At 39.6% G+C, this 26395-nt stretch overlaps 1 protein-coding gene across 1 annotated transcript in view; it reads left to right on the forward strand.

Moving 5' to 3' along the window:
- The window catches only part of AGBL1 (AGBL carboxypeptidase 1), a 737428-nt gene that overhangs the window by 99693 nt on the left and 611340 nt on the right, over positions 1 to 26395 (forward strand). Inside the window, exon 6 of the mRNA XM_046654855.1 lies at positions 24929 to 24966. Within this exon, the coding sequence (XP_046510811.1) occupies positions 24929 to 24966 (38 nt within the window). The remainder of the gene's footprint in view (positions 1 to 24928; positions 24967 to 26395) is intronic.

Consider the following 26395-nt stretch of genomic DNA (forward strand, 5'->3'; position numbering starts at 1 on the left):
GTCTATAAAACTTACATGAAAAGATCTTACCTGCCTAAAGTCCTATACGTCTTGCACACAACATTACTAAAAAGGGGTGTGCTTTCCTTACTTGTATTATTGAGACTTTCAAAATAAAATCGTTTTTTGGGGGTCATTTTTAAGTTTCTTCAAAACATGCAAAAGCAATTAATAGACTTCTTGACTTTGTAGAAATGGAAGGAGATAGCATCCCACAGGATGGCACATCTTCACACATTGCTGATGGCAACAAAAAAAGGCTGTAAAATGTTGGCCTGCTGTAAAATATTTTTCAAATGCAAGACAAGAAGAATCTCCTCCTCTAAGTTGGAAATGCTTTGAGGATGAAAACGGGGCAAAGGATTACTTTAAAACAGAGATTTATATGCTCTTTCTCCAAAGCTGTTTGGTGATCTTTGAAGAGATATTAAGGAGCCTAAAAAAAGATGAAATGACTGCACTTGAATTGTTTCAGGTTGCGACAAACACTTACATGGGAAAAAAAAGACTCATTTTTTTTTTTGGAAAGAAGACTGCTTCACTTCATAAAAATGTCAACAGAAAGGGCAGCCAAATTACACAGAACTTTTCCAGTCTTTTTACTGAAATTGTAACTTACTTGAGACCCAACTTTCATTTCACAAGTTCAAATTACTTCTATGCTTTAAAACCATTTTCCCTGAGACAAGTTTAGCTTTGGGGTGTTTCAAAATCATGGGCGTTTCAGACATGGAAAACCTGTTTTAATGAATTTAAAGATGCAAAGTTCCTAATGGACAGACAACTGGTCTACCACAGCAAGCGGGTAGTTACCACGTGGATGGACATTTTTAGAGAACTGGAAACTAATTCCTACAAGTCTAACAACCCGCTGTTGCTTGTAAATAAAAGCTTAAGTATTCCATGCTTACACGCTTTCGTGGAGAGGATATTTCGCTTGACATCATCAACACGAGAAACCAGAGTAATATGGGCTTGATGAGAGCAGAGCTGCAAGACAAAATAAATTTTATATTTGACTGTTTTTAGTTTCACTACTACATGAAAGAAAAGAAGGATGTCTTAAATCCTGCAGGCAGTTCAGAGAAGTATTATTAAGAGGATTTAGAAAGATCCCAACTATCCTATTGTATCATGGGACTGAAAGAAACATGTTACTGTTATTATTAAATGTGGATAATATCTATTTAAATAGTCTTATTATATTTATGCTTTCTTTTTAAAAGCATTATATTTATGTATCTTAAGAATATACTTTAATATAGCATAATTTATATGTAGCATAACTCTGTAATACCTAATAGAGAGTTTTAAAAGATTTAAATAGGTTGTTATATCAAAGGGCAGAAATAAATGTTATGAAAAAATTATTACACTTTTATCATACATATTTGTTTAGACCTACTATTAATTGCAACTTTGTCTTATTTTTTGTTTAAACATTAACCTTTATGTATATATATATAGCATTATATTACATTATATTATTATGTATTACATTTGTATGATTTTTTTTGCTTGGTAAGGCTGTGTCCTGGTTTGGCTTTCTAAAAAGTTGGTAATTCTACCTAGATAGTGACACTGTAAGCAGCTTCAGCCCCACCTGGGCTTCCTGTCTTTTTTCCTGTAGGATGCATAAAAGCAGGTAACTCAGGCTGTGCAAAAACAGATATAATTACAACACTCAGACCTCCAACTGAACCTCTGAAGGGAAGATAATCAGGTATCAAATAGTGTGGGGATGGGCTAATGGATAACTGAACCACATCTATCTAGAGCCAATAAAGCATACAGAAAGGACGGTCCTCATCGATGTGGAAAGTAACAGCGTCGGGGAGAAACTGCTCAAAAACGCAAGAAAGCAGGCGTAAAAAACCCAGAAGAATCTAAGCTTGAGGAAACAGACCCAAAGGTTCATTGCAGCGTTATTTACAAAAACCAAGGCATGGAAGCAACCTAAGTGTTCCTCGATGGATACATGGATAAAGAAAACATGATAATGGAATATTTTTCAGCCATAAAAAAAGAAGAAAATTTTGCCATTTGAGACAATCTGGATGGACCTTGAGAGCATTGTGCTAAGTGAAATAAATCAGACAGAGAAAGAGAAATACCTTAAGATCTTACTTTTGTGTGGAATCTAAAAACAAGCAAACAAACAAAAAACCAAACTCATAGAGACAGAGAACAGATTGGTGATTGCCAGAGGTGGGGTGGGTGGGGTGGTGGAGAGTGGACAAAATGGTTGGAGGGGGTCAAAAAGTACAAATGTCCAGTTATAAAATGAATAAATTATGAGGATGTAATGTATAGCATGGTGACTACAGTTAATAATGCTGCATTGCATATTTGAAAGTTGCTAAGAGAGGAGATCTTAAAGGTTTTCATCACAAGAAAAACAATTTTTGTAACTGTATGGTGACAGATGTTAACTAAACTTGTGATCATTTTGCAATATATACAAATATTGAATCATTTTGTTGCACACCTGAAACTAATATAATGTTGTATGTCAATTATATCTCAATCAAAAAAAAAACATGGCCCGTGAAGCAAATGAAAATTTTCTACAACTGCTTTGCACTATAGAAGAATTTAAAGAGAACGTGAATCATGAATTCAGTTATTCAAGAGCTCAAAGATAAGTTTCTAAAACAACAGAATGAGCTGAAAAGGAAGATTACTGAAGAAGGAAAAAAATGAAGAGCACAAATTCTGCTTTTAAATGAAATAAACAGACTAGGAATAGACTAGACACAGAAGAAAAGTGAATTCATGACTCAAAACAAAGGCTTGTAATAATAATCCTGAATGTGGAAAAAAGAATCAGAGATTAATGCAATTAGAATGGCATTAATAGTTAAGGAGGTAAGAGATGATTTTTTTTTTTTGAAGATTTTATTTTTTCCTTTTTCTCCCCAAAGCCCCCCCTCCCCCCGTACATAGTTGTGTATTCTTTGTTGTGGGTTCTTCTAGTTGTGGCATGTGGGACGCTGCCTCAGCGTGGTCTGATGAGCAGAGCCATGTCCGCGCCCAGGATTCGAACTAACGAAACACTGGGCCACCTGCAGCGCAGTGCGCGAACTTAACCGCTCGGCCACGGGGCCAGCCCCAAGACATGATGTTTTAAATTAAGAATAATTTGTCTTCCTGAAGTAGCAAGTGAAACAATAGAACAGTTGTGAATGACAGAAAACCCTACCATAATGGCCTCAGAAATCCTGGGTCAGGCATCCTGACACTGATGGAGTGACATCCCCTATGTCATCGGGAATCAGGCTCTTTCTAGGCTTTCTGTATCACCATCCTTAGTGTGTGGCTACTGAGCCTTCTTGTACCGCTTCCACGTTCCATGAAGGAAGACGGATGAAGGACATGGGGCAAATTGCTTTCTACTAGTGAGCGTTTGTCTTTTTCTTTAAGAAGGAATAAGTTCTCTCAGGGACATCTGACTATATCTTATTGGCCAGAAATGTGTCATATGGCTGCACCCAGCTTCAAGAGAGTCGGGGAAGGTATTCTAGTTTTTCATCCTCCATAGTTGAGGAAGGCAAGACAAAGGTTATCTGTGGCTTTTGGGCAGGCAATCTAGAGTCATCTACCAAAACAGGAATTCTATAGACATTGTCTAATTTTGATACTAAAATAAACAGAAAAAATATTTGAAGAATTTGCTTTTAGGGAGCAAGACTTAAATATAGGGAGAAGTGTGGCACTGTGTTTCCACATAAGTCTTTTAACGTTATCTGAATTTAAAACCACATACTTGTATTTCTGTCATTTAAATGTGCAAACATCTTTGGGAAACATACAGAAAAAAAGGGAAATAGACAAAATCATTAGGTGACTTCCCTGTTCAACTCCTTGTCTCTCCCAACAAGATCAAAAGTGCACATACAAAAAGAAATTGAAAAGAAAAAATGTTTCTGTAAGTGAAATTCTAACTGAACACATTGTTAGGATCTAATTATGTGTATTTAAAGTTCAAGATAACTGATAACTACTAGAAAAACAGAAAAGAAAAACACTAATTTTTAAACCAGTAGAGGGAAAAAATGAGGCATAGAAATTTTAATCAATCAAATAAAAGGCAGGAAAGAAAATTGAAAAGAATCAAGGAGGAAGAATACATTGCAAGTGAAAAATACAAGCTTAGATAGTAGAAGTTCTAACATATCACAACAAATGTGAATAAACTCAACAACTGCACCAGAGATAAAAAGCCAGCTATGTGATATTTACAGGAGACATTCTGAAAACAATATGACACCAGAAGCCTGAAGATAAAGACTTGAAAACAGATAGATGAAGGAAATTCTAGTGACGATGGTTACAGTAACAGCAACAGCATCAACAACAATCACAAAAAACCAGATGAGGCACCTATTGGCCGTTTGTGTATCTTCTTTGAAGAATGTCTATGCAGGTCCTTTGCCCACTTTTTAATTAGATTAATTAATTAATTAATATTTTGCTATTGAGTTATAGGAGTTCCTTATATATTTTGGATATTAACCCCTTATCCGACATATGGTTTGCAAATATTTCTCCCATTACATAGGTTGCCTTTTCACTCTGTTGATTGTTTCCTTTGCTGTGTGTAAGCTTTTTAGTTTGATACAATCCTTTTTGTCTATTTTTGCTTTTGTTGCCTGTGCTTTTGGTGTCATGACCAAAAAATTTTCGTCAAGACAAATGTCAAGAAGCTACGTTTTCTCTACGTTTTCTTCTACTAGTTTCATAGTTTTAGATCTTGCGTTGAAGTGTTTAATCCATTTTAAGTTGATTTTTGTATATGGTATGAGGTAAGGGCCCAATTTCATTCTTCTACATGTGGATATCCAGTTTTCCCAAGACCATTTAATGGACAAACATTCCTTTCCCTATTGTGTGTTCTTGGCAACTTGTTGAAGATCAGTTGACCGTACATTACCAACAGATATGTGAAAAGGTGCTCAACATCACTAATTATCAAGGAAATGCCAAGCAAAACCATAATGCGATATCACCTTATATCTTTTAGATAGGGGTAGGAGAAGAGGAAAATGAGGAGATGTTGGTCAAGGGTAGAAAGTTTCAGTTATGCATGATGAATGAGTTTTGGAGGCTTAATGTACAGCATGGTGATGATAATTTAAGTGTATAGGATATTCGAAATTTGCTAAGAAGATAGATCTTAAATCTTCTCAACACACACACACACACACACACAATGGTAACTGTGTGGTGATGGATAAGTTAAGCTTGATTGTGGTGATCTTTTCATGGTGTATACATACGTCAAAACATAAAGTTGTGTATCTTAAATATATACAATTTTTATATGTCAAAGATATCACAATAAAGTTATTAAAAATAAAAATAAAAAACAGATGATGTGGTATTAATAGCAGGTAAAATAGAAGTCAAGGCAAAAAGCATTAAAAGGACAAAGGAGTAATTTATATTGAAAATAAGAATATACTAAGATGATATAATAGCTATTAATTTTTTGCACCCTACAACATAGCTGCAAAATGTGTGGCTAAAACTAATTGACCTACCAGAAGAATATGGTGACTTCAACAAATCTCTCTTAAATGCAATGTATCAAATAGACAGAAAATTAGAGAAGTTGAGTACTTAAAGAATACAATTAACAAGGTTAATATAGAAAAACATATAGTTTTCTGCTCAAAGAGCAGAAATTACACTTTTTTCTAACATACATAGAAACTTACCCTGTACATAAGTTCCTACTGTTACCACTGGTATTGAACTCTGCATATGAAATTCTAGCCCATATACTGTCATAAGTGAAGGAGTTAAAATTATTGGAAATGAGGAGACAATAATCATTTGCAGATGACACTATTATCTACCTGGAAAATCCAGAGTTTGTGTGTTCACTGCATGAGATATTAAGGTGAATAAAGAGTTTAGTGATGTTTTGAGTAATAAGATAAATACACGAATATTGATTGCTTTCTCAATTACCAAAAATAATCAATTATAAAACGGCATTGGAAAAAGGGATTTAATTCTAAATTGTATTAAAATAGTGAAACATCAGACCTGGTGGAGCCGTCTCTGCAGTAGAGATGTGAGTATCTCTGGTGGGATGACCAGCCCTCATCTTTGGTTCAGGATCGCCTTACCATTGCACAGGTTTCTAGCGGAGTTTTTCTAATATTTGTCCCTGGAATTCTTTTTCTTTGATTCCAGTGAGGCCAGTCTTTTTTCTAGATTTGTTAATACATTCAATCCATTTACATTCAAATCTTGTTGGGCTAGAAACCATTCTTTCTTTTAAAGATCACTTTGCCTGTCTCTGCTCTGACCTTTTCCGTGTAACTTTTAAAATTTACGTATATTGGGAAGTCTTACGTGTATGACTACCTAATATTGTGGAGGTAATCTTTCAAGTTTATAATAAAATATAAATGTTGTAAATGGATAATTTATAAATATGTAATAAAATATTTTACTATATAATTTATAAACAGGTAACAAAGCATTTTTTTTTTTAGATTGGCACCTGAGCTAACAACTGCTGCCAATATTTTTTTTTTTCGCTTTTTCTCCCCAAAGCCCCCCAGTACATAGTTGTGTATTCTAGTTGTAGGTCCTTCTAGTTGTGGCATTTGGGACACCGCCTCAGCATGGCCTCATGAGCGGTGCTATGTCCGTGCCCAGGATCTGAACCAGCGAAACCCTGGGCTGCTGAAGCAGAGCACGTGAACTTAACCACTTAGGCATGGGGCCGGCTCCTAACAAAGCCTTTTATATATTTACACAAATGCATAAAATATATTATATATTAATATATTCTAAAGAGATCATATATAAAATATATAATAAAATATATATTTTGTACATTTAATTTATATAATTTAATTTTTTTTTTTGAGGAAGATTAGCCCTGAGCTAACATCTGCCGCCAATTCTCCTCTTTTTGCTGAGGAAGACCGGCCCTGAGCTAACATCTGTGGCCATCTTCCTCCATTTTATATGTGGGACACCTGCCACAGCATGGCTTGACACACAGTGTGTAGGTCCGTACCTCAGATCCAAACTGGCCAATCCCGGGCTACGGAAGTGGAACGTACGAACTTAACCACTGTGCCACCCAGTCAGCTCCTATATAATTTAATTTTAAAATTAAAGCAATACTGATATATACAGATATACATGTGTGTACACACATATATATTTGGTCTATCACATGGACCCTTCTAAAAAAATGATAAATGAGTTTTGGAGAAGGTCTGGTTAAACAGGTCTGTTCATACACAGCAGCTGTCAGTATGAATTAAAAGCCATAAAAATGTTTAATTCCTTTGATCTAGATATCCCATTTTTAGAATACTTCTTAAAGAAATGATCAGAGATCTATATAGATTGATATTGAGACCACATTGTTTCTAATGGTACAAGATTAGAAATAACTTAGAAATTGGAACCATAGAGTAGTGAAGTAGGTAATGGTATATACATAATATCACATATTATGTAATCATTAAAAATAATATTTTAGGAAAATGCTGAAAATATATTAGGTGAAGAGTGCACATGTAGGTTATAAAATAGTGCATATAGTATGAACAATAATATATATACCTATATATATCTGTCTTCTTGTTTAGCAATCTGTTGGTTCATCCATCCGTTCCATCCATCTCTCTATCCATTGAAAGCTGGCATGATAGACATGAAAAACAGACTCTATTTTACACTTATTTTTTTCACATTTTCTTTAGCTAATCCATATTTTTAAAAAACCTAATATGATATTGCTTGGAAAGATAAATCAATAATTATGAGCATAGAAATAATATCGTTTGGATTTATTTCTAAATTTGATCACATCAGCTACTTTGATAGGTGTCTAAGGATTCTTGGGGAACCCTTTTCACTCCAGATGGGAATACTTTCCCTGGGTCTACTAAGAGATGTTACTGAGAGGAAGGTGAATTTGTCCCTTATTCTTCCCCAAAGCCTTCCTTTTCCAAGAAAGAGGAAGTGACCAGATAAATGACTGATGGACTTGGTGGAACACAAGCACAGAAATGGAGGCCAAAGAATATGACCATAGAAATGGGAAATTGTGGTCTCTTAGGTGAAGAGTTTTGCATTTCACTGGAATTCAGAAGGATGCAACAGAGTCATTTTTTTCAAATTAGAAGGGGGCAAACTGAAGGTGTCATTCTGATCCCTCATGGCTTTTTCTGATCTTGACCCCGCAGCTCACTTGAGATGGGGCCACCTCTCCATTCTGAGTAGCTTTTGCTTAATGGCAGAGTTGAGGTGCTCAAGACTTGCATGCAGGCACAGAGAGGGTGACTGGCTCTGTGAGTCTCCCATCAGGGTGCTGGAAAGCCTTGACAACATGGAGAGGTAGTTGGACATCAGGATGATGGACTGTGTTTCTTAACACAGTGAGAAGACCAGTGTGTAAAGAATGGTGCCTGAAGCGCTCTCTCAAGTGTAAGTCACCGTTTCAGACAGATTTTGAAGGTTTTTCAAAACCTATTAGTTTTGGAATATTTTCTATGTTTATTCTAACCATACCCCTATCACAAATGCAAAAGCTGTTTGCATTAAACAATCACACTAATCAGAAATGACAGGGCCCTTCTGGCCAGCCTGTCAAGCAAGGGAGGGGCACAGGAGGGAGTAGCTGGGGTCCGCTTCCAAGTCCTCTATGTGGAGATGAGACTGCTGGGCGCGGGGCAGATCTTTGTAGAGTAACACATTCTCCTGTGAGGAATTTTGTCCTGACACTGGGTCTTGACTTTCCCATTTTTCATTTCTTCCTTTCCCTCCTACTTACATCCTGTTGGAACAACTCATTTTGTTCCTAACCTGCTCTGGGGTTTGCTTCTGAGTGCAAACCAGAAGTACATCTGCACTTTCTCAGCAAACTCATCATTTGGCTGGGTTGCTTCATAATTAGATTTTTCAAAAACCTCTCTCCTCGTATATCAATTATTCCACTCCCTTAATCATCTTCCTCAGTGTGCTCTGTGATCCTACTCGTTTGTCAAACTGTCTGGGTCTTTGCTTTGGCATTTGCAAAAAAGGGAAGTGTGATATATACCTAATAGGGTGCAATGTCTCCTTGGCTGTAGTGTTGGGATGTTTCTCCCACGTTTTTCCTTCTGGTCCTCGTTTGCCCTGCCAGATGATAGCATTGCTTTCAAGTGTCTGAAAAAGAAGATTGTTCAATTTAATGTGCTTTTGGGTTTCTGTGATGATGGTTTTAGAGGTAAAGCATTCTGGAAATTGATACTTTCTGTGTTTATGTCCCTGTGTACTGGAAGAGCTAACGTTCTGAGGCACTAACTGGTTTTACAACTAATTAACCTGTAATAACTTTGGTGATAACCCAAGAGACAAGATGAATTATAGAATGAATTCCTGATCCCGTGTTGGATAGTTAGTACGACGGGAAAATGTGCCAGTGCTCGGACATAGAGCAGATAGCCTTCTGTTCCAAAGAGAGTGCCAGTGCCTGAAAATTCACCCTATAATGACTTAATCATCATCCCAACCCTGTAAAAATAGGCAGAAAAGGAACAAGCTAGCAAGGTCTTAGGAGATAGATAGACATACATAAGGAAAGATATATTCCTATAATTTGTAGGCCTTTCTGCAGAAACCAATACAAATATACTGTCTTTGATGTGTTCTCTTCTACTTGTAGACATTATTTTATGATGGGAATAAATTTATTCTTTATTATTGTCACTAAGCATGAGTGATTCACTTCTTCAATTGATCTATGAGGGTTTTTAAATGTCTCATTCACTGATGGATTCATTCTCTTATCACACATTTATTGAGCGCTTACTATAGGCTGGGAACTGTGTAGGCACTGGGGATGGGATAATGAGTAGAAATAATGGTCTCTTTCCTGATGGGTTTTATAAATTAACAGAGAAAGACAGATGTTAATCATAATATCCCACAAATACTTGTAAAATCCCAGTAGTGAAATCTGATAGTTGAAGGGTATCTCAGTGAAGGGCTTGTGGGTAGGGTGTTCTAGAGTTCTGATTGGTTGAATTTGCTTGTGGTCATCCTGGACCAAATGAGACCCGCATGTACAAATGTGTTCTTTTCTGTGACTGCTCTGAAGGTGAGGCCATGTTGCATTGCTTACTTTTCACAGGATTTGTAGTTTTATTTCCACTTTATACATATTTAGCATTGTTTAGTTCATCAGATGCATCAGATGAGAAGTCCCCAAATGTAATTCCCCCACCAAAATAAGCCTAGACAAATTTTAACAATATTGTATTACATGGGCAGCTTCTTGAAGGTCTGAAAATCATCTGGCTTGCTGGGACCCCATGTCTTTCTGATTAAAGAGTAATTGGACTCCAAATCTGGAGGAGAATCAGCATCCCTCACTCCTGGCATTCACCAATAAATGTCCTCATGGCGAGTTTCACTGAAGGCTTGGGGCAAAGGTGGTTGTGATGATACTTAAACCATAGGGCAGCATAGCAAAGAAAAAAAAGATATGGGACATCTCAGATTTTAAAAGTCCCTCAAACATCTCCTTCTGTTGGGAGTTCTTGCTGCTTTTTTCTGTAGCTCAGGCTCCGTCATTTTCCTATATTGCTAAATCTATCCCAGCTATGCCCTGGGGGTGTCTTTCAACAACTATCTCCTTTTGTTGGGGATAATAGGACTTACTGAAGAGAAAATAAAAGGATCTCATTATCAAATAAATTTGGAAAGTTCTGGTTCAAATGCAATGATTTTTTTTTAAACAGTAGTCTTGTCAGAGTCTTTAGTACACTAATGTATGTTGTAAATTTCTAAGACAGTGATTTGAAGCCTTTAAAAACATCTACTTTAAATATTTGTCAGGAATTGTGGCACTTATGATGACCGGCTACGCATAGCACAGACTCTGACTTATAATGATTTGAGCAACAAGGTTTTATTGTTTCATGTGACCGAAAGTTCAGATGTAGGGTGGTTGATCCAATGGCTCAGTCATGGCGTCAAGGGCTCAGGTTTTTTCTTTCTTTGCCCCTTTGTCGTACTCAGCGTTGGCTTTATACTCAGACTGGTAGCAGTGTGGCTGCAGCAGGTACAGCCTTAACCCTAAAATGACTGCATCCTTGAGAAGAGGAGTGGTCATTTCTTCCTAGGGCTTTTTCTAAGAAAAGGGAGATTTGCTCTGGAATCCCCCAACAGACTATCTTTCACATGTGTTTGGCTGGAATTGGGTATTAGCTTTATTCCTAAACTATTCCACAGCATGGTTGAACCCTCCCTTAAGCACCTGGCTGCACATGGGATAAGCAGATACTGGCACAAAATTGAGCTTCTGTTTGGAAGGAGTTTGGTGGAAATAAGTGCAGAGTAGACCGCTAATAATGTCCATTAAAGAAACACATTGCTGTGGACTGAACTGTGTTCCTCCCCAAATTCATATGTTGAAGGCTTAACTCTAATGTGACTGACTGTATTTGGGGTTCTAATATGATAAGACTGCTGGTCTTATGAGAAGTGGAAGAGAGAAAGGGAGAGAGTACACATACCCAGGAAAAGCCATGTAAGGACATAGCAAGAAGGCGGCCATCTGCAAGCCAGGAAGAGAGCTCTCACCAGAAGCCAACCCCTCCATACCTTGATCTGAGACTTCCAGTCTCCAGAACTGTGAGAAAATAAATTTCTGTTGTAGTCTATGGTATTTTGTTATGGCAGCCTGAGCTGACTAATACACACATCAATGTGATATTTTGATTAAAATAATACAGAAGTTTCTAGAAAAATGACAAAATGCTCCTCGTCTGTGCCAAGTCCATCCCTGGAGATTGATGCTAAAAACAATTTGTGGTATACTTTTCTAGCCTTTTTAGTGCTTACCAAATGTACACATACTTACATCATTGTTCACACACACTTTCTATGTTTTAACATTCATATTTTATTCAGCATTATGCAAGTTGCTTATTTTCACTCAACAAAATATATAGCCCTACCTCATTCTTTATAAGGTTTGCATAGATACATGGTACAGATGTATCGTAGTTTCTTCAACCATCTTACATCTTAGTACAGGAGGAGGTTGTATGAAGTGGCTCCCATACTTATCTGAACATCTCCTGAGATTTGTATTCAGCACAACACACTTTTGGATCTGCTGATCTAGAATTACGGGTTCTCTCCGTCTCTTGTTCTAAAAGAAGATTTAACTTCTTGAGGGTCTCACAACATTTGACCACAGCAGAATATAGTTGGCTGACGGTACCCAAAGGACATGATGACACAGGGCACTAATGAGTGACCATGGGCTGGACAGTCACCATCTTGTCCCTGCTCATCAAAAATGCTAATTTCCCATTCTTTAGGGGACCAGGCACTTTGTTCTTTCATGCATGACACTGTTTGGTTATGAAAACTCTGACATTACTCAACAGCTGACTTATTCCATCTTGGATGAATAGAGTAAATCTGACTAATGAATCTATAGGCAGGATTTTGGCAACATAAAAGATTCTGGCCTCCCTAGAAAAGTTTTCAAATTTGTGTTATGTTTACAAGGAAAATTACTTCTCATAATTGATGTTATTTGAGTCTAATTTTATTTAGCAATAAATGCTTTGCAAATGTAGAAAACCCATCCCAGTAAAGACGTGTAATCTTTAAACCCCTTTAATCCTATCAATGGAGTTGTTAAAATAAACATGGGTGATTCCAACATGCCTGGGCGTTCACAAGATTGCCCTGTTTGCAAGAGCCAAGATATTATGTTTATCATAGACAAAAGATGACCTTCTCTTGTGGATTGGATTGATTTCCAACAGAAAGATTATTCTGTGAATCCAATTCCTATACAAATGCTGTTAATTGTTATACACATATCTCAGTTTGTTGACTCAGTTGTTTGGAGGTCCAGATGCAGTATTTTGGAAGGTTTGCCTAACAATTTAATTTTTCATTTCTTCATTTTTAAAGCCTCATTTTGGCTTGGATTTATTTTAGGTGACAGCACATATAAGTAGAGGAAAAGAAAAAGAACCAGAGTCATTAAATTGATGGATCAGAGACTTAAATTTTTTTTAATGAACTTTCTCTCTTGATTTCAAAAAATTATGAGAAAAAATATCTTTCTCAAGTCCACTTAATCTTTAGCACCTCATTTACGTCATCTATGGTGTCTTTCTAGACAAGGGTGACTTACAAACTATCCAGATTTCAGACACTGGAGGCTGAGATGTTTCCCATGCTTCATTGTTTAAAGGTGTTTGTTTTATAGCACTTTTTAGCTCAATTATACTATTTTTCTAGAGTAATAGCCACTAATTTTTTCATTAGCTCCCATCATGATGTTACCTCAAAGAATCATGGATTATTTAAATTTGAAAAATAGTCTTCTTATTCCAATTCCCATCTAAACATTTTTGTATATCAAAAGCCCATGGCATATGATAATGGTATAATAAGTATTATTACACTATTACAAATAATCAAAAGTATATATTCAATTATACATAGCATGTATAAATACTTATATATGACAAAAATGCATATCTCTTATTACCATCACACTTCACTTGATTAACATAGTTTTTATAATACATAGGCGTAGTACTGTAGACTCTATGCGTCAACAAGACGAGACGAGATACTGGGGAATTCTATGTAGGATATTATGACATTTTTCAAATCTTTCCTCTGATCTCTGCGCTTGTAGGTAAAGGAAGAATTTCTTGTGCTCTTATATTCAGGAAGGCTATCTTGAGTAAGGTGTTGATTAAAGATGTCATGTGACTACTATTCCAGTCTTTTAATCTGGATGAGACTAATAAGTGCATACGGTCTCCTGCAGACCATGTTTGAGACTTTTGACCACAGAGTAAGAGCCTTCTTAAATGGAAAATGACTTTTAGAAACCTTTCAGTCCACAGAGATGACACAATCGCATAACATTGTGCCTCAGCGGGTTGACAGATCCTTGCCCTCACAACATGCAGTCTGTGTTGTCCATCTTTACTGAGAAAGCTTTGCCCAGGGATCTGGTGATGGCAGGTAGTATTTGTCTCTACCCCCATGGTATACATTTGGTACCACCAAAGAAGCCTCATGGCTGGAGGGAGGAGAGGAAAGACCAATGGAGAGGTGCAGCATTAGAAAATATCGATTCCTATCTGCAAGTACAGAATGTGTCCAACTCTTGGGCCACCCTAGGAATCTTGGGCATCCTTTTCATTGCCCAAGATCGTTTATGTGCAGCTTCAGTAACTACAAGTCTGTCCTGTCAATGACTTCAGTAAGCTGCATGGGTCCAAAAGGGTTAGAGGTGCTTTCTCTTCTAAGAGACTTGATAGACAACTCACGCAAAGACAGATAGACCTGGGAATGTGTAGGGAGAGGCACTGACAGACAAAGAAGGCCAATTTGAGTCCATTGATTTAACTCAATAATCATGGCACTGTTGGGTGGCATCACTGAGGGTCTTGAGCATTTGAGCTGAAAGAAAAATGGCTTAGGAGTCCTCCCCTCACTTCTAACTGAGAAAGTCCCTCAGCCAAACCTACGGAACACCTACTGCCTAGGTCTGTGTTTTGTAAGAGTGGTTTGTGGGCCAGCGGCACCAGCAACACCTGAGAAGCTGTTAGAAGTACAATTTCTGAGGCCCCAACCCACACCTCCTGAGTCAGAAGCTTGGGGGATGGAGCCCTATGTGTTAGCCAGCCCTTCGGGGCATTCGGATGCACGCTCCAGTTTGAGGGTCACAGTCTGGGTGGTTGATGGTGAACTTTCCTGGTGCTATTCCCAAGTCCTGCGAGTGAGGGGGCCCTTTGCAGGCCTTTGCCACTCTCCTTGCCTTCTTTCCTAAAAGACCTGAGTGTTTTTTGAAGAGATGACACATCATCAGATCCAAGGACAATTTTTTGGTAGTAAAATACTCATAACATAAAATTTACCATGTTAACCATTTTTAACTGTACAATTCAGTGTCATTAATTACATTCCCAGTGATGTGCAACCATCACCACCATCTATTTCTAAAACTTTTTTATTACCCTAAACAAAACTCTGTAACCATTAATCAGGATCTCTCCATTGGCCTTCTCTTCAGCCCGTGGTTACCTCCAGTCTCCCTATGTCTTTATGAATTGGCCCATTCTGGGTAGCCCACAGAAGTGGGAAGAATCACACAGTGTTTGTCTTCTTGCAAATGACAACATTTTGAAGCGCCGGTTGCATCAGTGCTGGGGGCTCTAAGCCTCACTACCAAGTATGGGGCCCTGGTACACCTCAGCCAAACACGCTGAATAACAATCAGGCTTATCTTTGCTCTGCCCTTTAGCTGGAGCAAAATCAGATACGCTTTTATTCATTCATTGAGTCAGCAAATGTCAGTTGAGTGCCTGCTCTGTGCTATACAATGAGATAGGATATCACGTCTTTCCTTTTGTGCTTCCAGATATTTCAAGAGTGGATTGTATCATACATAGCATTTAACTTACAAGAATTCAACTAAACGTGTGATACAGCAACTATTCTCCGACAGTAATACAGCGAACATTCGGTAACATTTTATTTTGCATATATATGCATAATTATATGGTATACTCATTATACATTTATATATACGTATTACAGTAGAGGATTGCAGTGACACATTCATGTATATTGTACTTCATGAATAACTTAAGGAAACTCAAGGGAAATATTCGCTTTAAGTGCTAACTCAAGAGTCACACCCATATGTGGAAAGACACTCCCCTGTTTGTGAGAGCTAATTGGAATCCCCGCTCGGCTTCCCACTGCCTCCCCAGACATTAGCCTTTCCCATCCTGGTCTTGGGGATGGGTCCTCAAAAGCTTTTGTCTGAGTCCTTGCTCCTGATGCTGTTTCCCATGGATTTGGAAGTACTTCAAAACCATTTTCCCTTTGCAGAGTTGCTGCTTATGACAGAGCAGGTGGGGTTGGTCCTCCCAGCCTAGAGTGCAGAGCTGAGCTCCTGGTTCCCTGGGTCAGGAGGGAGCACCCTCTGTCACTCTCCCTGCTGAGGGTTACTAGCCAAACCAATCTGAGGTCGGGGTTTCAATTTCTCTTATAAAAATTTCCCATGATTCCATAATTGATGACGGCTCCCACAAGCTGTCTTTGACAGCATCTGGATAGAGTGGGGAGGAGGGGAGTTTTTTGTCTGTTTTTTTTTTTTTTTTTCCCCAGAGAAAAATGGACAAGTTCCATGCTGGGCACAGGGTCTGGTTCGACCTTTGAGCCATATGTTCACATTTTTTTTTCTTTCACTGTGCAAGAGCCATCTCAGTTTCCATTTCCATTTTCTTCTTTCTCCCTTGAAAATGGTGATGAGCAAGATCCATTTGTCATCTATTTTCCTTGGTAAGCTGGCCTTGTGTGTGTGCGCGTTTGTGTGTGTGTACACTTTTATTCATCCCACTATGTATTCCCTCTCAAGCCCGGCAGGAGGCCGGGACGGTACCAGATGGCGTTCTGGGCGCCATGCTCTGCAGGCAATGTGTTCCATCCCTCGTAAAGGTCCTCCTGCTTTATCCACCTGTTATTTAGATAACTTCTTTTTTTTTCCACTTTCTGTTTCTGCTACTACACCCCTGTATCCCAAAACTCTAGAGAGGGTTAAATTCTAGGGCCACCTTCTTCCTTCTTTCTGAAAACTCCCTGAAGAAGCTCGTTGGCCCCAGTGCTCCACTTGCTGCCGGTGGTTGGGAGTAAGTGCCCAGATGGTGGGGTCAGACAGACTCAAGGCCAAGTTCCAGCTCTGCCACTTTCTAATGTTGCTTCAGGCAGGTTCATCTACCTTGATCCATCCCTTCATCTGTGAAATGGGGATTGTTCTGAGAAATAACAGAGCTAATGTTACTTCTCATAGCCAGCTGTCAAGAAATCCTGTTAGCTCTAAATTTAAAAAGTATCCATGTTCTTCTTGAGAAGATCACTCCAGGTGTACCTGCAAGAACTGTATGAAGGGGACCTAGAGTGGATACGGATTCATCGGTTCTGGGGCTAGAGCAGTAGTAGGTGACAGCTGACATTTCGGTGATTTCTATTCCTTTTGATCTTCTTTAATATTTTTTCAACAATGTTTTCTAGTTTTCAGTGTAAAAGCCTTGGGTTTCTTTGGTTAAATTTATTACTACGAATTTTCTCCTTTTTGCTGCTGTTGTAAGTGAGATTGCCATTTTAAATTTCATTTTGAACTATTCATTGCTAGTGTACAGAGATATAATTGATTTTTGTGTATTGATCTTTTATTGTGGGGACACTGCAGAACTTGTTTATTAGTTCTGATAGTTTTTAAGTGGATTCTTTAAGACTTTCTATCTTCAAGACCAAGCCATCTATAAATAGAGATAGTTTTACTTCCTCTTTTCCAATCTGCATGCCATTTATTTATTCATTCATTCATTCATTCATTCCTAAATGTCCTGGCTAGAACCTCAGGTACAGTGTTGATCAGAGGTGGTGAGAACAGACAACCTTATCTTGTTCCTGATGGTAGGGGGAAAGCGCTCAGTCTTTCTCCATTAAGTATCACGTTAGCTGTGGGTTTTAAGCAGATCCCTTTATCAGGTGGAGGAAGTTCTTTTTTTTCCCTGGAGCGTTGAGTGTTTTTATTGTGAAAATGTGATGGATTTTACCAAATGCTGTTTCTGGGTCTATTGAGATGATGATGTGGTTTTTGTGCTTTATCGTGTTATTAAGGTGGATTATTACATTGGTTGATTTTCAGATGTTAAACCAACCCTGCATGCCTGGGGCAAATCCCACTTGACCATTGTATATAATCCTTTTTATTTTTTGCTGTATTTGGTTTGTTCCACATTGCTTTCTACTGATTTCTACTCTGGTCTGTCTCTGGTTTCTACTATTGCTTCCTTAGAGTCCTTTTTTGTTTTCTTTTGAAAAAGTAGAGTAGCCAGAGAAATCTTAAAACGTGTTAGGTCATTGCTCAAAATCCTTCATTTGGAATGAAGTGAAGGCCTTTGCAGTGCTTTCCAGGCCCTGCATGAATGGTACCCTCTTACTCCTCATCTCAGCTCTTACTCCTCTCCTCTCATCCTTTGGACTCCAGCAGCCCTGTCCAGCTTGCCGTTCCTTGAACGGATCATGCCTATTGTCATCTTAGAGTGTCTGCACACGCTTCCTTCTCATAGTCATATGGCAACTTCCTTCCCTCCTTCACGTCTTTGTTCAGATGTTGCCTTCTCCATGAGGCCTACTTCAGCCAACCTTTTAAAACTTGCAACCCATCCTTGCACATCTGATCTCTTTACCTTGTTCTTACTTTTTCTTTTTTTCTCATGGCATTTATCACATTTTAGAATACTTATTTAATGTAGTATTCAAAAATAATCATTGTCTGTTAACTATTTCCTTCACCCTAGCCCTAACCTGTTTGAGTGGAAGAATCTTTGGTTTATCAGTTTATGACAGCATGTAATAGGCACTCAATGAATATTTGTTGAATAAATGAATAACAAAAATAAGAGTCCTGGGCCAGAGCCTGATTTTTGGAAAAGGTTCAACAAATATCTGATGGTGTTCTGTATTCAAATAATATTAAATGGTGGGGGTAGAGTAATACAAAAGGAAACATTTCCTGTTTTCTGGAGTTCACAGACTGGAAGGGGAGACAGACATTAATAAAATAATCCCACAACTGAGTGAATAATTACGATTTTAATTAAGCAATGAGAAAAGGAGAAAATAAGGATGAACATACCCAAAAAGGACCTGGACCTGGACTAGGGGTTAAGAACATCTTTCCTGAGGATGTGACACCTAAGTTAGGCTACGAAGGGTGAAGTATGAGCTCAGGTGAAGGGGGAGGGGAGGACAGGAAGCATTTTAGGCTGTGGCATTAGCAAGAACAAAGGACAAGTGATGGGAACATGCTTCAGGGCTTGGCCAAAGGCCAGAGGGGTGGCAGTCTCTCCCTTGGTGTGAGACAAGGCTGGAGGGGTGGCAGCAGCCAGCCTTGATAGAGGCTTCTGGATCATGTTTCAGATTTGGATTTTTACCCAAGAGCAAGAGTGGGTGTGGAGGTAGCCATGTGAGGGGGCCCTTATGAGATGTTCTTCTGGAGAAGATCACTCTAGTTGCAGCCTGAGGAACAGTTTGAAGGGGACCTAGAGTGGATATGGATGGATGACTTCTGGCGCTAGAGCAGTAGCTAGGTGAGGGATAGTTGGGTGGTTTTAATTTATTCCACTTTTTTAATGCTTAACTGTATTTTCTAATATATCTAAAATAATTATGCAGCTCACATGCATTTATTATACAGGAAATTAAAATGTAAATTTCAACCAAGGACCAATAACTCTTGAAATTACATTTCTCAGTGAAGTACCAAGCCCCCTTGTGCTTGAACTAGGGTGAAAACAGCAGCATGCAAAAGGAATGGACAACTTAAGAGCACTCTAGAAGTTAAAATGGGGGTGTTTGAGTGTGTGGTGAGATCTAGATGGTAAAGGCAAATAGATGAGAAGGATGCATGCTCAGTTTCTGGGAAAGTGGTAGTTCCATTTTCTAGGAAGGGGAAACTGGAGAGGATCATGTCTTGACAAAGAGAATATTAGGATCCTGGTAGCTGAATGCTAAAAATTGCAAGAATCTTTGGGTGGTCTACAGACTTTAAGATGGCCCTCCCGTGATCCTCACTTCCTGGTGTTCATGCCTGGTGTTCATGCCTTGATTGTGGGCAAGGGCTGGGACTTATTCTATAGCAAAAGTGAGTGCTTGTTCCCCCCACGATAATGTTTGTTATATAAGACTTTGTCTTGCATACATATGTGCTGTAGAAACTCTTCTTGTTGATGAAGTAAGCAGTCAGATTGGAGAAGCCAACACTGCAAGAAATAGTCAGTGGCTTCTAGGAACTCCAAAAAGCCTCTAGGAGCTGTGAGAGGTCTTTAGCTGACAGACAGAAAGAAGTCAGGGCCCTCAGCCTTCCTCCTGCAAAGAAATGGATTCTGCCAATAGCCTGTTTGAATTGGGAAGCACGCTCCTCCCCAGCCAAGCCTTCAGATGAAGACTCAGCCCTGGCTGATGCCTTGATTACAGCCTTCTAAGACCATAAGCAGGGAACCTAGCTAAGCCATGGGATTCTGACCTCACAGGCACTGTGAGATAATAAATGAGTGTGGTTTTAAGCTGCTAAGTTTGTGGGAATTTATTACGTAGCAATAGATAACTAAGATAGATGGCAGTTGCTATATCTAGGCCATCTGGGCTGCAGAACATTAGACTTCTACGAGATAGTTTGGTCCTGTATCTGGGAATAGGAATCTGTTTTTCTCCAGAGACCTCTCCTGACTGGCAAATGACAATCCTGTCAGCTTACCATCTGCAAATACTTATACAGAGATTAGATCTCACTTCCTTGCTCTGTACTGGTTCTACCAATGATGCCATTCAAGTGAATGTTTCAGGGACTGTGGTAGACTTTTAGTTTAATTTTTGCTTCCCTCACTCCCTACACTATCCCATCAGTTAGATCTTATTATATCTACTTTACAGACAAGGAACTATGAGCTTTGGAGGGATCAAGTAACCCTAGAACCCAAGATCACAAAAGTGGCAGCTCCAAGCTGCAAATATAAAGCCCTGTAATTTTTAATTTGGCAACTCAGCCCTGGCATTCAAAGACATCTGTGGCTTGCTACCAATTGAGTTCTCTCTCCATGTCTCCATGACTACCTCTGAACATCTAAATCCTCTCAAGCTTCAGCTAAACTGTTCCATATAGAACCCTGAGCCAAGCACTGGACTCAAGCTGAAATTGTTTGTTTCACTGGCTCTGTGACGCATTAATCCCGTGACCTTGCACCGGTCACGTAACCACTTGAACTGTAGAACTCTTATTTGAATGATGAAGAAATTACACTGAGAGAGATTTTAGATTCTTTCTAGAACTATGTTAAAAGTAGAGAGAAGACTTTAAGAGCACTAGATCTAGAGTCAGACGGATGTAGACTTGTGCCTCAGTGCTGCCTGTTGCTAGCTGCTGGAACTTACATGGGTTATTTAACCTTTGCGAACTTCATTGTTACCATTTGTAAAATAGGACTAATAATTTCACCCTTCAGCATTCCCGTGAAGATTAACTGTGATGTATAATCATGTACGTAGGACACAGCACAATGCTTGGCATTTCTGGGGCTCCCCAGATAATGGTGATAATTATTAAAGACTATGGTAAAAGCACTTAAAGTTTATTTTTACTTGAAGGAATAAATTGAATTGTTGCAATTCTGTGGCTTTTTGCTAAATTCTTGACAAGAGAATGTTTATAAATATGCCAATGGGTTAAGCTTAGCTTTTTCTGAGGAGGAGAAGAGAAGTGGCCTGTGACCTCTAGAATCTCGACTGAATTATCCCACCACATTGTGAAAATGCATAGGGTGGAGGCTTTTTTGCTTCGCCTTTGAATGTTATTCTCATTCTCTGGAAGCAGGATGCTCTGCAGAATTTATTAAATGATCCATTCAGTAATGTAAACTCTGGGAAAGTCAATGGAGGAGGCATTTCTACTTTCAATCCTACATGGACATCCCATCGGGAAGCTTGAACAATGTGCGATGATGGTATGGGTTTAAACTTTAAGAAAACAGTCCCCTCTCAAAACCCTTCTTCTATTGAATCAATGGAACTCCCAGAACTATGGATGCTGGAGGTCTGTGTCCAGCAGGGAGCAGTCTAGCAGCCCAAAGGTATTAACTTTGGGGTCCTAGTTTACTCACTCAATGCAGTGGGCTTGCTTTCTTGGAGTGGAAGTAATTGAATATGTTCTTTCTCATTTCAACTTTAGCTGCTTAAATTTTTGCCTTGTGTGGGATTAACCATTGGTTAACAAAGTTGTTTCCCCAGTTCTGATGGATTTTACGTTCTTAGTGTTACACTGGGGGAGCAGGAGAGAAGCAGAGTGCAACGCTCAGATAGTGGACCAGCATTGTAGACGTTTATCCATCAAGTGGACCAAAACTAGAGCCTCTTGGTGACATTCACATGAGTGGCTCAGTGCCTGGATCCCAGCACCACGTGGGAGACCAAATGCTTTGTTTGCTCATTGGTTCATTAGTTGATTCCAGATGTTTATTCTTGTTCAGATCTTATGTGGACACTACACCTTAAGCAACATCTTTAAAAGTTTTTTTTTTAAGGAAAATATTTACATCACATTCCCAGTAGGCACATATGTGTGCATGTGCCTTGAAATGAAAGTTTCTCAGATCACTGCTAACCTTTGCTATATGAGATGACTCTGATATATTCGACTCCATTCCAGTTTATCCAATTTCATTAACAAAGCTAGTCAATACCTATTACATTGATTTTATAATCCACTATTGGGTCACAACCTGCAGTGTGAAAAACACTGTGCCTAGAAAATCTAGTGACTTTCACTTTCAAAACCAACTCCCCCCCAGGTTTCCTTCTACTTCCTCGACTGCACGTTCTCTGAGTCCTTTAGAGGTTCCTTCCGTCTGGAGCAGATGCCTTCCTGGGCCAGCCCTCTGTTCTGCTCTTGATTGAATTTCCTCACATATATCACCTGTTCCTGTGGCTACAACGACTGTTGCTCCTGCAGTGATTTGTAAATATATATCCCCCACTTGGGATGCTCTCCAGAATTCTGCATCTATGATTCCAGCAGCATTCTCAGTAGTTCCATTCAGCTTTGTCCCCATCATGTCCCAAATAAAAATCGTTTTCTTTTCTAAACACCTCAATTTTCCTCCTTAGTCAATTAATGGCTTTCTTGTTCTCCCATTTACCTGGGCTAAAAATTTTAGGCTATCAGTCTACCCTATCATTTGGTCTTATTAATTCTTTGCTCACAACCTTCCTCTTACTTTTCCATCCTTGCCACCATACCCCCTTGATCAAAAAGGTTGAATGGCTTCTTATTGCCTATGGAATCGAATCTGAACTCTTTAGAGTACTGGGCTATGGTCTCAAAACTTATGTCCATCATTGCCCTAAATGTGCTGTCTGCCACACTACACATTGATCCCCCAATTAGGAGCTATAGAGAAATAAATATTTTCTAGTTATTCAGGAATCAGCCTTACCTCTTTGACTAATATGGCACTTATTATGTATTTTCTGCCATATGATGTCACTCTTTGGATTCATGTTTACTTGTTCGGTTATCATACTGTTTGATACTTTCTAGAGGGTTGAGATCCGGGAGTCACCTGGATCTTCCTCTCAACATCAAGGAGTAACCAAGCCATATTGATGCTGTCCTCTAAACTGATTATTCTCCAACATTACAGTGCTTATGAATTATCTGTTGGAATAAAGGTTCTGATTCAGCAGGCCAGAAATGGGGCTTGAGAGTCTGCATTTCTGTTTGGCTCCCAGAAAATGTGATAAACTTAATGTGGCTACTCTGCTTTTCCCCAAAATATTGATTTTCATCTCACCCCAGCCCAAGCCAGGCCTTGTGCACCGTGACTCCCAGGTTCTCCACACTGGCTGGGACGCCCAGCAATACTTTCAATGTGTTCCTTCTTAAATCCACTGTCGCCCAACAATGTGGGGTTATAAAGGAGTGGGGCTCAAGAAGGTGAAAGTTGATTAAAGGAAACCATGGTTGAGAAGGATAAATGAAGGAGTCCATCAATGAAAACTAGCCTCACTTTCTTTATGACTGCTCTGCAGTTGTGTTGGTCTCATGGAGCTGGAGGTTATCCCAGCCATGGGTTTGCACTGGGACCTGTGAGATTCAGGCCACTGCTGTTCCAGGACTCCCCTGTAGGTTATGGGAAACAGTGATGTCTCGAGGGCCTAATTTCTATTTTAATTTTCGTTTATTTTTATGTGTTCACTTATTATTATTGTTCTTTTTTACTGCGGGCTTTATTGCTCGTTATTAGGTAATATATCACAAAGAGAATTGTCTCTTACAACTTGGCAGAGGCCAGGGCAGGGCAAGTGTGAGAGAGATTCTGGAGATCAACAGATGGGGAAGAAGCAGAGGTGGGAAATGAGATTCCTGGGTTTGGGGTCCCAGGTCTGCTCACATGTCTGCGTAATCTTGGAAGGGTGATCCAACCTCTTTGGCCTGTTCGCCCAACCCTCAGAGGGGTGCTGGCAACAGATCATTGTCTAACAGGCTTTAAGGATAAGTTACTAGGGCTGTGCAGAATATTTTTATTCTTTGAAAAAAAAAGCAAATAAAACTGTCCATCCTAGAATCACACCATAGTGTCCCCATCGCCTTGAAGTTTTCTTTTGCCTAGTGAGTGGTTCTTTGTGTGACCTTCTCAGGCTCAGGGGACAGACTGAAGGTCGCTAACACGTGGACCAAAGGCGATTTCATTCTTATATGCCTCCCATTGCTACAAAGCCTGTGAAATTCCTCCATGGAAGAAAACAATGAATTTGGAAGGAAAAATGCGACAAGTGTTTTTCACCCTGAGGAACCAACCTTGCTTTGCACTGTATGAATGTTTTCCAGTGTGTCTCCCATGGCACGAGTGTCTCAAGTTTGCACGGCATTGGTGCACTCACTCAGCCATCAGGTCCCACGTCCTCCCATCCCATCCTCCAGAGTCCCCAGGGCTTCTAGGTTAAATCAGGAGACTGACAGGAGCTCTGGCTGGTGCGAGCAATAGAAAAACGAGGAGCACAGTGTAGGACGTTGGTGGAAGGTGGGAGCAAGAGCGGGAGGAAGAGAGATTTTCAGCAGCACAGGGGACTCCTGAGACCCGTTTACAAGACGGACGCTTCCCTCAGTGTGATTTCTACATTTATGCCTCTTTAATGGCCAGCGCTAGAATCAATAGAATGCCTGCTACCTGGTTAATAATGGGGCAGTTAGGTGGCAGCAATGAGCAAGCGAGCTACGGGATGCATGGGCTGACAAAAAGACCATTGAATATTGACTTTTTCGCTTTTCTTTCTCTTTCCCCAGGGCAGCCACTGAAGTTCTGGCAGCATTGCTGAAATCCAGTAAGCACCTCTTTTGAAAAGTGGTTCTTTCTTTCCCCTCCGAGTTCAGTGAAGGACATTCTTTTCTTTCTGTGGTGCATTTTCAACCTGGAAAGCAATAGAGTCATTCTGGGATCTTTGGGATGAGATGGAGAATATTATGGCTGTTCCAAGCACAGGGCTACAAAGAGAGAGTTAACACCTCTCCCCATGTGTGCGTGTTGGTACATAATGCCACCGGGTCATTGACTCTAAAAGAAGTATGTTGTCTACTGCAGACCTGGGGCACTCTAGCTCCTTCTAACGGGACCAGCAGCCATTAAGGACTGTTGGAAAGAACTCCAGGTTCCAGTGGGATTATCGTATGGAAGAAAAGGTTATGACAGTGGGGGGGAAGCAGGATTCTTGCATTTCATTCCCAACTCAACTCTTGACTCTGTATTCTTGAGCAAGTGAAGTGTTGGGAATTGCTTGGGCAGTATAGATGCTGATAAGTTTATATTAAATAGTTAGCTTTTTTCTCAGTTACTTGAGTGATTGCAAAAAAAAAGCTCTGGGGGGCGGAATAACTTGATGGATTTTTTTTTTTTTTGCCTAGTAGCCCTGGTCTAATTACATTGGGAGTCAATTTCCTGTGTGCGCAATATAATAGAAGGCACCAGGCACTTGGGACTGAAGAAGTCTCCACTTAATGTTTTTATTTTTTTTCCCCTCCTTACCTCTTCATCTATTTTAATTTGGCACCTTGGAAACCAGCTGCTTCAATTGTGATATTTGTTTCTCTGTAGGGAGCCTGAGGCCTGTGGGTAATACGTGAACTTTAATAAAACTTATAAATAAATAAATAAAAATAAAAACACCTTCTGCTCCCAACCATACATCTCTGTCAACTATAAGCACAGAGAAAGGGCCGTATCACGTAGCCCTTCTCTTTGTAGATGGAAGAAAAAAACCTGAAGCTTGAGTTTATTTGGTTTATTGGAACTTGATACGATACACAAGTCTATCCACAGCTTTGTGACCTGCGGGTAGAGTGAAGGTGGTTCGAGGGGGTTGGGAGTGCAGAGTGAGAGGTCCTGAAGCCGTTGAGACAGGAAGGCATGGAAAAGTGTTAGCTGCGGGTTATGGGGAAAGAACGGTTCATCCTTAAGACTGAACTTGCCTCAGGTTTGATGTCTTGATTCTTATTTTTCCTTGCTCACTCTATCGCTCCTGATTATAATGCCAGGTGTTTGATGAAAAAAGGTGAGCGAGTTCTTGGATTGCAAGAAGTGACAGTGCTGAGAATGGCTGGGTAAGCCCGCCCGTGAATGCCGTGCCTTGGGACAAGAGCTCTCCCTTGCATTCCCCCAGCCCTGCCTTGGCAGTAGAGGCCCGATGTTTCACAGGAAGAGAGCCCTGGGAGCTGAGAAAGGCTGGCTCACCTTCCACACCCCTTTCTCACCCTGTA

This window comes from Equus quagga, chromosome 2 (genome assembly GCF_021613505.1).
Source record: "Equus quagga isolate Etosha38 chromosome 2, UCLA_HA_Equagga_1.0, whole genome shotgun sequence".
Taxonomy (NCBI): Eukaryota; Metazoa; Chordata; class Mammalia; order Perissodactyla; family Equidae; genus Equus; species Equus quagga.